Source organism: Littorina saxatilis, linkage group LG2 (genome assembly GCF_037325665.1).
Source record: "Littorina saxatilis isolate snail1 linkage group LG2, US_GU_Lsax_2.0, whole genome shotgun sequence".
Taxonomy (NCBI): domain Eukaryota; kingdom Metazoa; phylum Mollusca; class Gastropoda; order Littorinimorpha; family Littorinidae; genus Littorina; species Littorina saxatilis.
In genome coordinates, this window is record NC_090246.1 from 43,509,931 (window position 1) to 43,525,892 (window position 15,962).

The following is a 15,962-nucleotide window of genomic DNA, read 5'->3' on the forward strand; positions in this document are numbered from 1 at the left end:
TTGAGCTCTCACCATGTCTTCCAAAACCCATAAAAGCGGATTGTTCGCCACAAAGAAATCAGACGACAATTCAGCGACGAAAGATGGCCCGATTGAGCAGAGAAGACCGCCAAATTGCATTGGGTCGTTTACAAGCAGGCCAAAGTCAAAGTGCAATCGCCAGGCACTTCCACGTGTCCCAGAGCACCATCAGTAGACTGTGGGTCAGGTTTCAAGCCACTGGCTCCGTTGCTGACTTGCCACGAGCGGGAAGACCAAGGGCGACAACTGCTGCTCACGACCGCTTCATACGGCTCCGCCACCTCCGGAATCGTTTTCTGTCGGCCTCATCTTCTGTCCAGGCTCTCCCCGGGCCACACCGATTATCGGACCAGACCGTGCGGAACCGCCTGCATGAAGCTGGTTTGAGAGCTCGCAGACCTCACAGAGGAGCTGTCCTCACCCGCCGCCATCGCCAGAACCGAGTGCAGTGGGGCAACCAGCACCTTCGCTGGACCGTCCGGAATCACTGGAGACACGTGTGGTTCAGCGACGAGTCCTACTTCCTGCTCCAGCGACATGATGGTCGGAGGAGGGTCTACCGGAGAGTAAACGAACGTTACGCGCCCAACTGTGTGGATGAGGCACCCGTTCATGGTGGTGGAGGCGTCATGGTGTGGGGGGCGATCAATACCGCTGGAAGGAGCACCCTGGTGCACGTCCAAGGGCGCATAACTGCCCAGCGATACGTGGAGGAAATTCTGCGCCCACACGCCCTTCCTCTTCTGGCTGACCAGGATGCCATATTCCAGCAGGACAACGCTCGCCCGCACACAGCACGACTCACCACCCAGTTCCTCACCGACCACCATGTCCAGGTGCTTCCCTGGCCATCCATGTCGCCAGACATGAACCCGATAGAACACCTCTGGGATGAATTGGACAGACGTGTGCGCAGGCGAGAAGAAGCGCCGGCAAATCACCGCGATCTATTGCAGGCACTTCAGGAGGAGTGGGACACCATCCCACAGCAAGATATCCGGCATCTGATCCAGTCCATGCCCAGAAGGTGCCGGGCAGTTGTTGCTGCTCAAGGCAGTCACACCCCCTACTGACTTGACAGCCTCGGCACCCAATCGTATTGATTGACTGATTGATTTGAAGATGCAAATGAACTGTGTGTGCATTCAACTGTGTCCATACCAAATTTCAAACAAATAATCTAAATATTGGATTTTCTGTTAATTTTTTCGAAAAATAAAACAAATTTGGCAAGTAGCAACTATGCGTTTCTTTTTTTGAACAGTATATATATCCATGAAATAAATGGTTTTCACAGGAAGGAATGATGGCACCTGTAATATTACAGAACAATGTTTACAGTTTAGTTCATAGTTGTCACTGTCAGTATCACCCACACCATTCTCCATCCCACTGATCTTGTGAAGAACAAGTATTACCTCCTACCTACCTTCCCGCACCCCCACCCCCAACATACACCCTCTTCTCGATACCCAAAACATATCCCCATCAGCGCACAGCAAAGTCTGGATGTGCTCAGTAATACATTTTCTTTATTTTCCAGGAAGTGAGGTGCCGAGATATGACGTGCAGGCAGCTTGCAGAGTGGTGCCTGGCTTTGCTGAGGATGATGATCAGATTCAGTCCATTCTGTGCTGACGGAGAGCCTACCAGAACTGCTTTAATATAGTCCATCTGAAGATGCTTACACTTACAGAGGTAAGGCTAGTGGTGAAATGAACATGTAACACATTAACAATAACATTCTACACAAATAATGTGTGGTGCGGTGTGGATCAAGGGTACATTTTGACTTATGTAAGTTGTCAATTCAGCTAAATACAGGTAGTGTTTGGTATGCAGACATTTACTTACAGCAAACAGCAGTTTGTATGTTTTTACTACATAAAGTGGTATTATCTTTTATGTTGTTTGAGTGCTTTAAGTTAAGCTGTTCACAGGCATTATTTTACACACAGGCTTAGCTTTGGGAGATGTGTGTGTATGTTTCAGTCAATGCGTGTTCATGTATAGACTTTTTTTGCAATATTAGAATTTAGATCTTTTAACTGCATTATGCACATGAAATGTGTTAACCCATGACTTTTTCTTCCTTTGAATCCCAGTCAGTACTTTATCTTGTTTAACATTTTCATTGATTCTGTTTTTGGGTCGTTCTGGTGCATCCTGGATGCGTTCAATCCATTCTTATGTTGTGCTGTAATGTTGCTTTTGTAATACAGTCATGTGTATATATGTTACAGTTAATCTGTGAAACCAGGGAATACATGTATTAATTAAACTATTTTAGGTAATACATGAATTAACTGGTTTTTTCCGTCAGTTAATTCATGTATTACCTAGTTAATACACGTATTCCCTGGTTTCACAGATTAACTGTAACATATATATATGCACTGCCAAGATTGTGTCTTTCACTTGGATGTGGTGAACTTATTTTTAAAGGCCTGCTCTGCCTCATTAAAACACTTCGCCTCACTGTGTCAGACCTTATCAGGCTTTTTGCATGGGATAAGAAAATCCTTCCACTTGGTCACATAGCAAAAGTCAGCACCCTGACTTCTTAGTGTGGTGATGTCTTTTCTTATTAATTTATTTCCCCCAAAAGGCATAAGTGCTTTAAACAAATGTATTTCTTACAGCTACAGTGGAACCCCCCTTTTAAGACCTCCAGAAATCTGAGAAAATCAGGTCTTAAAAAGGAGGGGGTCTTAAAATGGAGGTAAATTTACAGAGGTTATGAACAGAAAGTCAGAAAACAAGGTCTTAAAATGGAGGGGGTCTTAAAAGGGGGGTTCCACTGTATGACTATTGGGGATTATGTGTTTGTAAAGATAGAGCTGAGAATCCTACACAGAATTCTGTGCATAGAAGGTGGCCTGAATCTTGACCCACACCTTTATAGCTGCATTCAACGCTTTACTTTTACGCTGGTAACTTTACGGTTGCTCTCTCTGGATTGAGCATTTTTATTTCAACTAAGGGGAAAAAGTAAATGCCTCTGCAGAGATTCGAACCTAGGACCTCGAGATGTCCTAACCACTAGTTTTTTTTATTGTAAGATGGATATATGTCTAGTGGATGCAGGTACATGTACAAATGTGCCAAATTAGAACTTGCATTCTCAGCCTATAATATATATATATCTTTGGCCATTCATGTGAGTACTAAATATTGTGAATGTATGTGAGACTGCCTTTTTTTTAATCTTTTGTGACATGTGTGAACTCACTTTGTTTACATCTTTGTGTTAATAAATGCAGTTTATCAGTTACCTCTGTTGGTTTCTTCTGCAAGTATGTCAATATAATGGCCCACACACACCCTCATGCGCACACACACACAGACACACACAAAATCAGATCTCAAGTGTAAGTATTCTTTTTGCAGTTTTATTTTAATGCCCATAATCAGTCAAACAAATATATCATCACACTTGCACCTAAGCTTAAAGTAGCAGATCCTGCATACATATATGTAATGTGTAAATGTTTCTGGTCATCATCTGTCCTGGCTTGAACATGCGATAAGAACACTCTGATCTACACAAACACATGTACAGTCAACCGGCTAGCTGCTTCCCTGTAAGGCATATTTTTCTATGAATTAATCGATTTTCCGCAGACAGCAGCCAGGTAGTGGATCTTTAGTATATGTCCAAGCAGACGGTTGATCTTAGTACAACACATCAAGGAAATACTTTTAAAAAACAGATCCAACATCTAACCTTCCAAAGTTCATAATCAATAAAGAAGAATGGTATGTTACTGGAACCCTTTATTTATGACTTAAGGCAATGTGCGGCAGTAAAATTACCAAACTTAAACTTGAAGAATACAGTCAAGGAATAACTTAGTTTTCTGGGTACCGTACTTTCCGGGTCATAAGGCGCGACTTTTTTCCTCGAGTTCGACCCCTGCGTCTTGTATAACGAAGCGTCTAATCCGTGTATGAAATACGAAAAAAATCAAAGAGACCGCCTGAGTACCAGTCAAACAACTTGTGATAATGCATGTTTCAGCTACTAGGTACTGCCCTGGCCAAGTTTCCTCGAGCTCTCAAGCCACCCAGCTATCACAATGCCTGCCTTTGATCTGGCCGCACACACAGAGCACACATAATTATTTCCACTCTGTTAAACTCGTCACTGACCGGTCACTGACCCGGTGCAGGAAGTATTTCCTCTCTCAGATATGACAGGGGAACCACCTCTCATGGCAAAAACTGGGTCATTGACCCCTGGGAAGAAGGTCGTGTCTATAAACAAGGCCACCCAGCTATCACAATGTCTTTGATCTCGCCGCACACACAGAGTTCGACTCTGTTAAACTCGGTCACTGACCCCGAAGCAGGAAGTGTTTCCTCTCTCAGATATGACAGGAACCACCTCTCATGGCAAAAACTGGGTCATTGACCCCTGGGAAGAAGGTCGTGTCTATAAACAATGGACCTGGCTTTGATCTCGCCGGCTTATTTTCATTCTTCGACTACCGGTATACTTTTTCAATTTTGGTGCGCCCTATCGGCCCCCTGCGTCCAATGGGTGACTGGATTACAATTTTTTTTAAAAAGAAGGGGGTGCGTCTTAGATAACGAAGCGCCTTGTCACCCGGAAAGTACGGTAGTTATTTAAATAACTTATTAAAAACATTGTGGATGGATATAGACCGCTGTTGCTATAGAAACTGGCATTAACAGCGTCATATGGGATTTCTAGAAAACGGTTTTACAGCAACATCATACATCAGAAATTCATAATATTTGGCACAAGGATACACATGTATTATATCTACAATCATATAGAACTTTTTTTTTAAAACAAATTTAAATTAATTATTGTAATGAATATGCAGTGAGAAATTCGTTCATCCTTATGACAAAAGATATTAAAGTTCAACTGTAGTCTGTTGTCAAAAAATCGTTCTATATGATTGTAGATATACTGAACTCCAAAAGAAACGCAAGTTAAGAGCTATTTAAGGTTTTGTTAAAATTCATGCACTAAAGGTGGGTTTCAGGGGAAAATTCTGCACGAGCATGAGTTAGCATAGTGTCCTGCACGTAGCCTGTGAAAATCACATGTGCAGCGCCCAGAGTGCGCTCTCTGCAGCGTGCTGAAGATTGAGACTGTTTTTCGCTCGCGCAGTCCACACAAAAGCTGCCAGACCGGATTGTTTTCGTTAACAGTACTCAGCTCACTCAAGGAACAAAAACCTGTCTCCGTCCACTGTCTGAAATCAGCCATTTGTACAGTAGAAGCATGCCAAGACTGAGCGCCATTGACCGGGAGAGAGCAATCGGGCAATTGCAAGCTGGAAATCGCCCAGCTGCCATTGCAAATGTCATGGGCGTGGCAACCTCGACCATCTGTCGTCTGTGGACCCGATTCCAAGCCAGCGGCAGCACCCGGGATGGCGCTAGAAGCGGACGACCTCGTGTGACTACTGCTCGCCAGGACCGGGTCATCTACCGTCAGCACCTGCGCCAACCATTCCTCCCGGCTACAGAAACCTCCAGGAACACCGTTGGAACCCATGGCGCTCCCATCTCGGGCACCACGACACGACGCCGGCTGTCAGCCAACCACCTGTACTGCAGGCGCCCTGCTCGCCGCACATTGCTTACTGCACAGCACAGGCAGCAGCGACTGCAGTGGGGACATCAACACCTCAACTGGAACCAGCGGCAGTGGCGGGACATCCATTTTACGGACGAAAGCCGCTACTGCATCAGCCACGCGGACGGCCGCATCAGGGTGTGGCGAAGACGCAACCAGAGGTACGCCGCCAACAACATCCTGCAACACAACGCCTGGGGAGGCCCCAGCGTCATGATCTGGGGTGGGATAGGCCTCAACCATCTTGTGGGCCCCGTGGTCTTCCAAGGCATCGGCCCTGGGCGCGGAAACGGCGTGAATGCACAGCGGTACATCAACCAGGTCCTGGGACCCACAGTCGTGCCATACTTCCAACTCCACGGCAACCTTACCTTTCAGCAGGACAACGCTCGCCCCCACACCGCGAGGGCCACCACGGCCTTCCTGCAGCAGAACAACATCAGGGTGATGCCATGGCCCTCCCTGAGCCCGGATATGAATCCCATTCAACACTTATGGGACATTTTGCAAAGGGAGCTGAATGCCTTCCAGCCGAGGCCAACAACCGCACCCCAGTTGGAGCAGGCCATCAGGCAAATCTGGACCACCATCAACATGGCCACTGTCAACCGCCTGGTGCGCTCCATGAGAGCCAGATGTCAGGCCCTTGTCAGCGCCAATGGGGGACACACGCGTTACTGAGCCTGGCGGTGAGAACTTTCTTTCGGTAACGTTTTTTTGTTAGTGACAATCAAAGAACATTGCCCCAAGATGCTTTGTACCAATTTTCGTGAAATTCGTTCGATTCGATCTTGTCAAAATGAAATGCCAAAGAATGAGATTAAATTTCTTGAAATTTCAACTTGCGTTTCTTTTGGAGTTCAGTATATGATACATGTGTATCTTTGTGCCAAATATTAGGAATTTCTGATGTATGATGTCGCTGTTAAACCGTTTCCTAGAAATCCAATGTAACGACTGTTTCCATAGCAACGGCACTCCATGTCGATCAGTATTTACAATCCTCCGAAAGCGGCGTATGGCTGCCTAATTGGCGGGGTAAAAACGGTCATACACGTAAAAATCCACTCGTGCAAAAACACGAGTGTACGTGGGAGTTTCAGCCCACGAACACAGAAGAAGAAGAAGAAGTATTCACAATTGTTCTATTTATTTTTATGTCACTTCCCAGAAAACCAGGTTATTCCATGTATTCTCCAAATTCAATTTTACTGCCGCACATTGCCTTAACAAAATGTAAGATTTACTGTACTCTGACCCAGCAGTTTTTGTAAGTGGACAGGCCTTAGTTTTAATGCGCTTAATCAAAATGTCTCGAACTGAAACCAAAAGCAGACGCAAGACTTATGGTCAGTTGGAGTTGTCTCCCGTACTCCTAACTTTAATGTGCTGCAGACAGGTGTACCCAAACAGCCCATATCACAAACGGTTTGGAATTCCCGAAAACACAAGATCCGCACTGCACAACTTCAGTGCACATGTACGCGAGAGTGCTCGGTCGCTTTTTGAAAATGTGTATCTTGAGAGATAAATATAGAATATTGCGCTGTCCGAAGGAATGGAGTTCTTATCGGACAATGACAGCGCTCAGTTCAAAACGATAGGACATCTGACCGCCATGTGGCTATGTGAATCGGACATTTGAGCCTTTCAATCCGTCTATGTCCGACGCCTGACGACATCCCTGAGGCTTTTACATGAAATAAGACCATACGGGCACTAATAAGGACTGGGTGGCCGAGTGGTAACGCACTTGCGCTCGGAAGCGAGAGGTTGCAAGTTCGACCCTGGGTCAGGGCGTTAGCAATTTTCTCCCCCCTTTCCTAACCTAGGTGGTGGGTTCAAGTGCTAGTCTTTCGGATGAGATGAAAAACCGAGGTCCCTTCGTGTACACTACATTTGGGGTGTGCACGTTAAAGATCCCACGATTGACAAAAGGGTCTTCCCTGGCAAAATTGTATAGGCATAGATAAAAAATGTCCACCAAAATACCCGTGTGACTTGGAATAATAGAACGTGAAAAGTAGGATATGCGCCGAAATGGCTGCGATCTGCTGGTCGATGTGAATGCGTGATGTATTGTGTAAAAAAATTCCATCTCACACACGGCATAAATAGATCCCTGCGCCTTGAGTCCGAGTCTGGAGATACGCGCGCGATATAAGACTTCATATATATAAAATAGTTGCATACCAAAAATGAACTGCCTCAAGGCTCTCTATGCAGAGTGGTATCCTTTTAAAGAATAAATTCAGGTACAGCTTCTTCTAAAGAAAAAAAAAATCACCAAAACCACCAAAACATCTACCTCACTACAGAAAGCAGTCAAAGTGTTGAATTTTGGTCTGTGACCAAGTGGAGGGATGGTCTTATCCCATGTTAAAGGTGAGGACAACTTTTTAAATGAGGCATAGTGGGCCTTTAAAACATTGACACAAATTTACAATAGCAACAAGTTGTAATGCTCAGTACAACCAATACTGAGTGGACATTTCCTGCCGCTGTTGCTGTAGTTTCCCCATCGATCACAGCTGGACTTGGATAGCACTGCTTTTCATCCACATTCACTGGCCAGGTCTTCGTCATATACTGACAAATAAATGAGAAAGGAACTGATCTTAAATCCAAACACAATGACAAGAACAAGTTTTAAGTATGAGTAAGGAGTACGTTGTGTTTGTAACTGACACACACACACACACACACACACACACACACACACACACACACACACACTAAACCCACATAAATGCCAAGAGCGTAAACTTTCTAATTCCCTGGTAGACAAGTTCTAATGCCTACTTTTTAACAAGTCATATGAAATATAGAAGACACATTCCCTGTCAGCTCTTGCTATCAAATTCAAAAAGCAAAGCAAAGGTGTGTTACATCAATCTGCAGGGCTAGAAAAATCTGCAGGTATTAATGTCTGGCAGCTCTCCTGACTGGCCAGGGAAATTCAAACACACACACACACACACACACACACACACTTTGACACACACACTTCGGTTCTCACACACAAACACACACCAACAGTCAGAATGTAACCAGAACTTGAGACTGAGAGGGAGGATAAAACACAATATGATCATGTAGCAAAACTTTTACCTGAATTGCCATTGGCATGAAATATTTCCCATTTGAGTCTTGACAGCCTCCGGATCATGAAGGAATCAATCTGCTTCTTCCACTGTGCCGGATCGATGCCAACCTGTAATATATAATATTGGCTGAAGTAACATTCCTCTGAGCACCAAATTTTAAAAAAAGTTAGCTGACAGGACAGGTAGTACTAGTAATACATGCAGTATGATATTTTTTACCTATGTGGAGGAACAACAAACACACTGTCCACAGAACCAGATGAATTTACACACCACCCTCCCCCATAAAACAACAACAAAAACAAAAAACGACCAAAAAGCAACATTAATGCTTGATTCTTATGATACTGTAGGACATTGGCATTGATATCTTTCTATAATATAATTATAAGTCCTTTTACATTCAGTGAAGTTTTGACTGAATCAGTGAACTGAATGTGTTCACATAGAGTGACAGGGGTCGGCCCGCTATTGCGCGGGGCCGCTATTGCGCGGGGCCGCTATTGCGCGAATCTTTAGGGTTAGGGTTAGGGTTAGGGTTAGGGTTAGATTCGCGCAATAGCGGCCCCGCGCAATAGCGGCCCGCGCAATAGCGGCCCAGCCCCAAGTGACAGACATACAATGTAGACAAGTTGATGTGTGTACATGTGTATAACATGTATGCATGTATGCATGTGTGTAGAGCACAGAGGGAAAAAAAGGAAAATAATAATAGAACTAATGACACACAGTTTCATTGAGAATGAGATATCCTGACAGTGAGTGAGTGACAGTGTTTACTGCAATACATTTTATTTTATTAAAGATACACACTGAAAGTCATGCGCTTCTAGTATTAGTAATGATTCTAATACCGGAGGAACTGATCATCATACTGGTGAAATAAGGCTAAGAGCTTCGAGCAGTTCTGTGGTTTGGTCAGTAGGTGTTCATTATTTTATCATGATGATTATCCCTGAACATGAATTATAAAAAAAACCCGAAAACACTCTCTCAGTCTTGCTCACAGTCACACACACACCTCCAAATGAGTTATTCTGACCAGAACTTGAGAATGAGAGGGAGGGGAAGGAAAAAACACACTGTACGTCATAACACTGACAGTTGTACATAATAAAACCTCTAACTCTTAGTCTTACCTGATTTGTCGCTGGCAGTGGCATCAAATATTTTACTTCATGCAGCAATACGTTAGTTTTTTCAGCTGAGAGGAGACCTTGACGTTGAACATACTCTAGCTCTCTTCTGATTGATGCCAACCTGCAATAAAATAATTGGGAACATCACTTTCAAAATGGTAAGTACTAGCAGAGCAGTAAAACCATTGATTGCTTTTCAAACAAACACACTGTTCGTAACCAGCCAGCCTGGGTAAGTCAGCAATTTGATTTTTAAATCAGCCTCCAGCCTGCTTGCAAATATATTACGATAAGGTTATCTATTTCTAATTCTAGCATTAAAACATCTGACCAGCACTAGCTTTGATTTTCATTCACTGTCTTGGAATTGTAAGTTGGATTCAATCTTTAAAAAAAAGAATTGTTAAAATATAATGATCATGCACCTCGAATTGGGTCGAAAAGAGGTTGCAAAAAAGTGGCAGTGGTAATCTTCTTCTTAACAAGAAGGGCAAAGCCCATACGACTCACATGCTTGACCTTGACCTTGACATGACCTTGACCTTCATGGTCAAGGTCAAATAACTAAACCTAGCAATGACATCATACACTAAGAACTGCTTTACACATTTTTCCTACCAAAATACATGTGACCTTGACCCAAGGTCAAGGTCATGCAACACAAAGCTGTTAATTCAAGACATAGGAAGTACAATGGTGCTTATTGGCTCTTTCTACCATGAGATATGGTCACTTTTAGTGGTTCACTACCTTATTTTGGTCACATTTCATAAGGGTCAAAGTGACCTTGACCTTGATCATATGTGACCAAATGTGTCTCATGATGAAAGCATAACATGTGCCCAACATAATTTTTAAGTTTGAAACAGTTATCTTCCATAGTTCAGGGTCAAGGTCACTTCAAAATATGTATACAATCCAACTTTGAAGAGCTCCTGTGACCTTGACCTTGAAGCAAGGTAAACCAAACTGGTATCAAAAGATGGGGCTTACTTTGCCCTATATATCATATATAGGTGAGGTATTCAATCTCAAAAACTTCAGAGAAAATGTGAAAAATTTGAAAAATAGCTGTTTTTTAGACAACATTTATGGCCCCTGCGACTTTGACCTTGAAGCAAGGTCAAGATGCTATGTATGTTTTTTGGGGCCTTGTCATCATACACCATCTTGCCAAATTTGGTACTGATAGACTGAATAGTGTCCAAGAAATATCCAACGTTAAAGTTTTCCGGACGGCCGGCCGGCCGGACGGACGGACGGACGGACGGACGGACGACTCGGGTGAGTACATAGACTCACTTTTGCTTCGCATGTGAGTCAAAAATTAATGAGGAAATCCCTGTACAGGGTAACTATCTTCGTGTTGGTTCAGTGAACAATACCTTCCCGGCTTCCGCCTGTGGACTGACCACAGGCGGAAGGTATCGTTCACTGGACCACTACTATAGAAAGACTATGAAAGTAGTGGTCCAGTGAACGATGCCTGTGGACTGACACTGAGTGACTGACAGTGACCCGAGTGAGCCGAAGTGACACATGTTGCAACACATACTACCATAGACCCACTGTAAGTTATAAAACGAAACATGGAAACTTACCTCTGGTTAATATGCAAAGGTTCGCCCGTCCCAATTCTCTCGCATTAGCAAACATCATTGGAGATTCTTTCCAAACTGATCGCCTTTGATCCTTGATCCGCCATTTTGTAACTAAAAACCGAAACGCTATAGGTCTGACAAACCACGCTCAACGTCCAAAATATGGATCGAAAAAAAGAGCCCAAAACATTTTTTGGGGGCAAAAACACTGTTTATGCCCCACAAATATTTGTCCTTATTTTTTATGAAGCTTAATTTGTTCCCCTTATTTCACAACAATGACGTCCTCGACGATAATCAACACGGCTTTCGTCGAGGTCGGTCCTGCGAGACTCAGCTCCTGGACTTCACCGAAGAGCTCACGAGCAACCTGGAGAGTGGGAAGCAGACGGACGTGTTGATCATGGACCTGGCGAAAGCATTTGATCGCGTCAACCACAGTCTGCTTACCCACAAACTCCGAAACTTCGGTGTCCGGGGAGCTGCACTTGCTTGGATCAAGAACTTTCTCCATCAAAGACGTCAAGCCGTGGTGGTGAATGGCAGCCGCTCCTCGTTTGGCAGCGTCCGCTCAGGGGTGCCGCAGGGCTCGGTGCTGGGGCCGACGCTATTCTTAGCGTACATTAACGACCTCCCGGAGAGACTGACGGCACTAGCGCGCCTGTTTGCGGACGACACTGCAGTATACAGGGTGGTGACTAGTGTAAATGACCAGGCCCAGCTACAACAAGACCTCCATCGCCTAGCCGAGTGGGAGAAGAGCTGGGACATGCAGTTCCACCCTGCAAAGTGCAACACCCTGCTTGTTGCGAGGAGCAGACGCCCACTACAGCCCTCTCCATGGGCACATATACGCTGGAGACAGTGATGGCGGTCAAGTACCTGGGTGTGACCATTCAGGGTGACCTGTGCTGGGACGACCATATCAACAACATCGTCAGCAAGGCAAACAAGACCCTGGGGTTCCTGCGGCGCAATCTGAAGATCTCATCAAGATCCGTGAAAGAACAGGCGTACAAGGCCTTTGTCAGGCCTATCCTGGAGTACGCCTCGTCGGTATGGGACCCGCACACCCAAAAGAACATCGACAAGCTTGAGGCCGTCCAGAGACGAGCTGCCCGATTCGTCTGCAACCGCTATCACAACACGTCAAGTGTCAGCCGGATGCTGGATCATGGACTCCCTTGAGTGGCAGTCTCTCGGGAGGAGCGCAGGAAGCTTGCCCGCCTATCGATGCTCTACAAGATCACGAACAGCATCGTACACTGTCCGGGCATCAAGTCGAAGCTGGCCCCCCTACCACCACGCCAGCGAAGAGGCCACTGCCAGCAGTTCGGCCTCATCACCTGCCGCACTCAGTATCGGAGTGCCGCTTTTCTACCCAGCACAGTGAAGGACTGGAACTCTCTACCAGCAGCTGTCGTCGAGGCCCGCACTGTCGACACCTTTGTGTCGCGCGCCTCGCACTAAACCAGTAGCCACTGTGACTCATGTCCCCTCCCCCCTATACTCCCCCAACCTGTGAATTTTAATGGACTTTTGGATGCTGGAGACGCTGCTTTCTTGGACTTGCGCAACATCCCATCAAGTGCCGAAGTAATCACTACTGCTGATTGTGGGCAATAACGGAAAGACAAGACAAGACAAGACAAGACGCTCCACAAAATGATACAGTTTGTGGCCCACAAAAACAAAAGGTGCCCCACAAAAATAAGCCCAAAAATTTGTGAGCCACATTTGCAATTTGTGGGGCACAAATGTGTGCCCTTATTTTGTTGGATTAATGACATCGAATGCCAAGGATACCTAGGACTGTTAATATAGACGTTGCGGGGAAGACGGGACCGACAACGACAACGGAACCGAGACAGGTGTGTTGTCGTTCGGCGTAATCGCGCGTACCCACACTATAAGTAGCGTTTAAAGGGAGAACGGGCGCCAGTGGCCAGAAGAAGAAAACAATGCGTGTACATATGGCCAGTTGGATTTCTCTGGGCAGAAATAATAATTGAAACCCTAAATACACCCTCCAACACTCCAGTATTGTCAGGAAAAACGAGAAAACAAAATAACGAAATAACGAAAACCGAATTACCTCCCTTTGTTCAGTGACGCAGATGAATGATCTGGCAGTGAAGGGCTGAATGTTTACTATTCGCTGCCTCAATGTTAGTATCTGGCATTTGCCATGTGGGTGTCAAAAAAATGTCCCTTTCCTTTTTCTGCCTCGCAGTGGCTGTTTTTCTATTTGGTACTAAGCGACTCAGACACACACACACACACACACACACACACACACACACACACACACACACACACACATCCACACACACATCTTAAACAGTTAGTCATAAACATGTGAAAGTTTATTTCAGATTGTTTTAATCGCTCTTTGTGTCAATAACCAATTTGGTTCCTACAATAAAATATATTCTATTCTATTCTATTCTATTCTATTCTATTCACACACACACACACACACACACACACACACACACACACACACACACACACACACACACACACATTAAAACACACAAACACACATAAGCAGCGTGTAAAATTGTGCGTCTGTTTGTTCATTAGTTTGTTTGCGGGCGCGCGTATGTGTGTGTGTGTGTGTGTGTGTCAGTGTGTGTGTGTGTGTGTGTAGATGTGTGGATGTGTGTGTGCATTTGTTAATTTGTGTGTTAATTTGTGTGTGTGTGTGTGTGTGTGTGTGTGTGTGTGTGTGTGTGTGTGTGTGTGTGTGTGTGTGTGTGAAAAGAAAAAGGAGTTTTGTTCTTCCCCCAACACACACACACACACGGACGTTTGCTACCGCTTGTTCGTTAGTCATATACAGTGAAAGATGAATGACCAAATAGAAACATAAGATAAATGACCACAATTTAAACTTCAGCAAGCTTACTGTCCCTTTATGAGCCATAGGAGTCCCTCCCCCTCCCCAAAACACCACCCAAACACCCTTCAGTCAAGGAAAAACGATTAATGTATGCATTCGTTCGGCCCCGACGTGAAAAACACCAAATTTCGCCTTCGCAGACGTTGTATCAACACACGTCCCGGACCGCTGCGCGGAAAAGTGACGTCACTCTAAGTCTTGGTTTTAAACTTCGTTGGCGTCCGTCAGTTTTCTCTGCAAACAGTTTATAGCGGCTTCTTTGCAAAGACTTATGAACATCTGAGATGGTACCCGACAAAAATAACTGTTAATCCACGCCTATCTAAGATTTATTATTTTATTCTTCAAAAGCTTTTTGCAAAATGAACAATCTATACGTCCATAACAAATACTTTGATTAAAGTGAACTCGACTTGACAGCAAAGAGCAATTTCTATCTTCAGTTTTGGCGACGACGACAAATTGCTCCATTTTCCAGTGGGAACGGCTCGCAAAGGCCCCGTCCCGGCTGTGTGAGAGGAAAAAAAGAAGATCATCGTCACTTGTCGTCGTGCTGAGTTGTCGGGCGTCTTCCCCGCAACGTCTATAATCTCTACGGCGACTGTATACGGTACCAAAGACGATGATCGATATTGTTTTTTGCGCGTTCCCATCTCCAGCAAATGTAAACCAGCACTCAGATCTGCCTGAAACTTTGGCATCAATTGCCCCAACCATTTTTGTTTTAGCATGCAAAGTCACGATGTTTTTATCCTTAAACTCTGAATTAATAAGAATATTTGTTTAGGTCTTTCGGAAACGTTGCGTAATACGACAAGCTTAGTATACAAGTTCCCAAAAATCAAGACAGACAGCCTATTGGTCATAACTTCTGAAATTTCTAAAGCAACTCATTGAGAACTTGAGCAGGTATGGCTCTTTCAGTGGAGGACCCCCTCAAAAATGGCCGCAAAACGTGCCTTTTTTTGCCTCTGAAACGGTTGACACCTACCGCCTTTGACAAAAGGCTACATAAAGACTAGAGAAGTAAGGTGCATCAAACAAATGCTCTGAACAGGAAATTGAATGGCCTTTCCAATGGTAGTCAGAAGTGTTTGGATTGTGCACATTCTGATTTTGTGCAGATTTTAAAAAACGGGGCATTGGTTTTTGTCAGGTCGATTGATTTCAGGTTGTCACCGATCGAACAAATGATATGAACAGTTGACATAATTACCTTTTCCAGCATATAAAGTTGGACTAAAATGGATTGCGTTTTAACGCTTTTCTTAGCGTGCAAAAATTGTTGCAATAATATTTTGGCCAAGTCTAGTTGAATAAGTACTTACATTATTATTTTTACTTACCATGTCAAAAATAACAAGGGCTGGACAAACACCAATGATAAGGTACAGCACTATTTCAAACCACTTGAACCTGCCAACATACAAATAAGAAAAGCAAATGCTTTATACGACTCTCCTTCGTCATGTTCCATTACACTCACTAAATAACTGTTAACCCCTACCTCATTTGAAAACAGATTGTATCAAGACTAATCAAGTTAGGTGCACAAATCAAACTGTTTTTGAA

At 44.4% G+C, this 15,962-nt stretch overlaps 1 protein-coding gene across 3 annotated transcripts in view; it reads right to left on the bottom strand.

Annotated features, from left to right (window-relative positions):
- LOC138955506 (monocyte to macrophage differentiation factor 2-like) overlaps positions 1-15,962 on the bottom strand; it is a 233,126-nt gene that overhangs the window by 20,961 nt on the left and 196,203 nt on the right. For 2 of the 3 annotated variants that reach the window (XM_070327099.1, XM_070327105.1), the window contains one exon: positions 15,737-15,806. In XM_070327099.1, the coding sequence (XP_070183200.1) occupies positions 15,737-15,806 (70 nt within the window). Of the gene's footprint in view, positions 1-14,713; positions 14,899-15,736; positions 15,807-15,962 lie in introns of those variants that run through there. The other variant, XM_070327112.1, reaches the window with a different exon arrangement.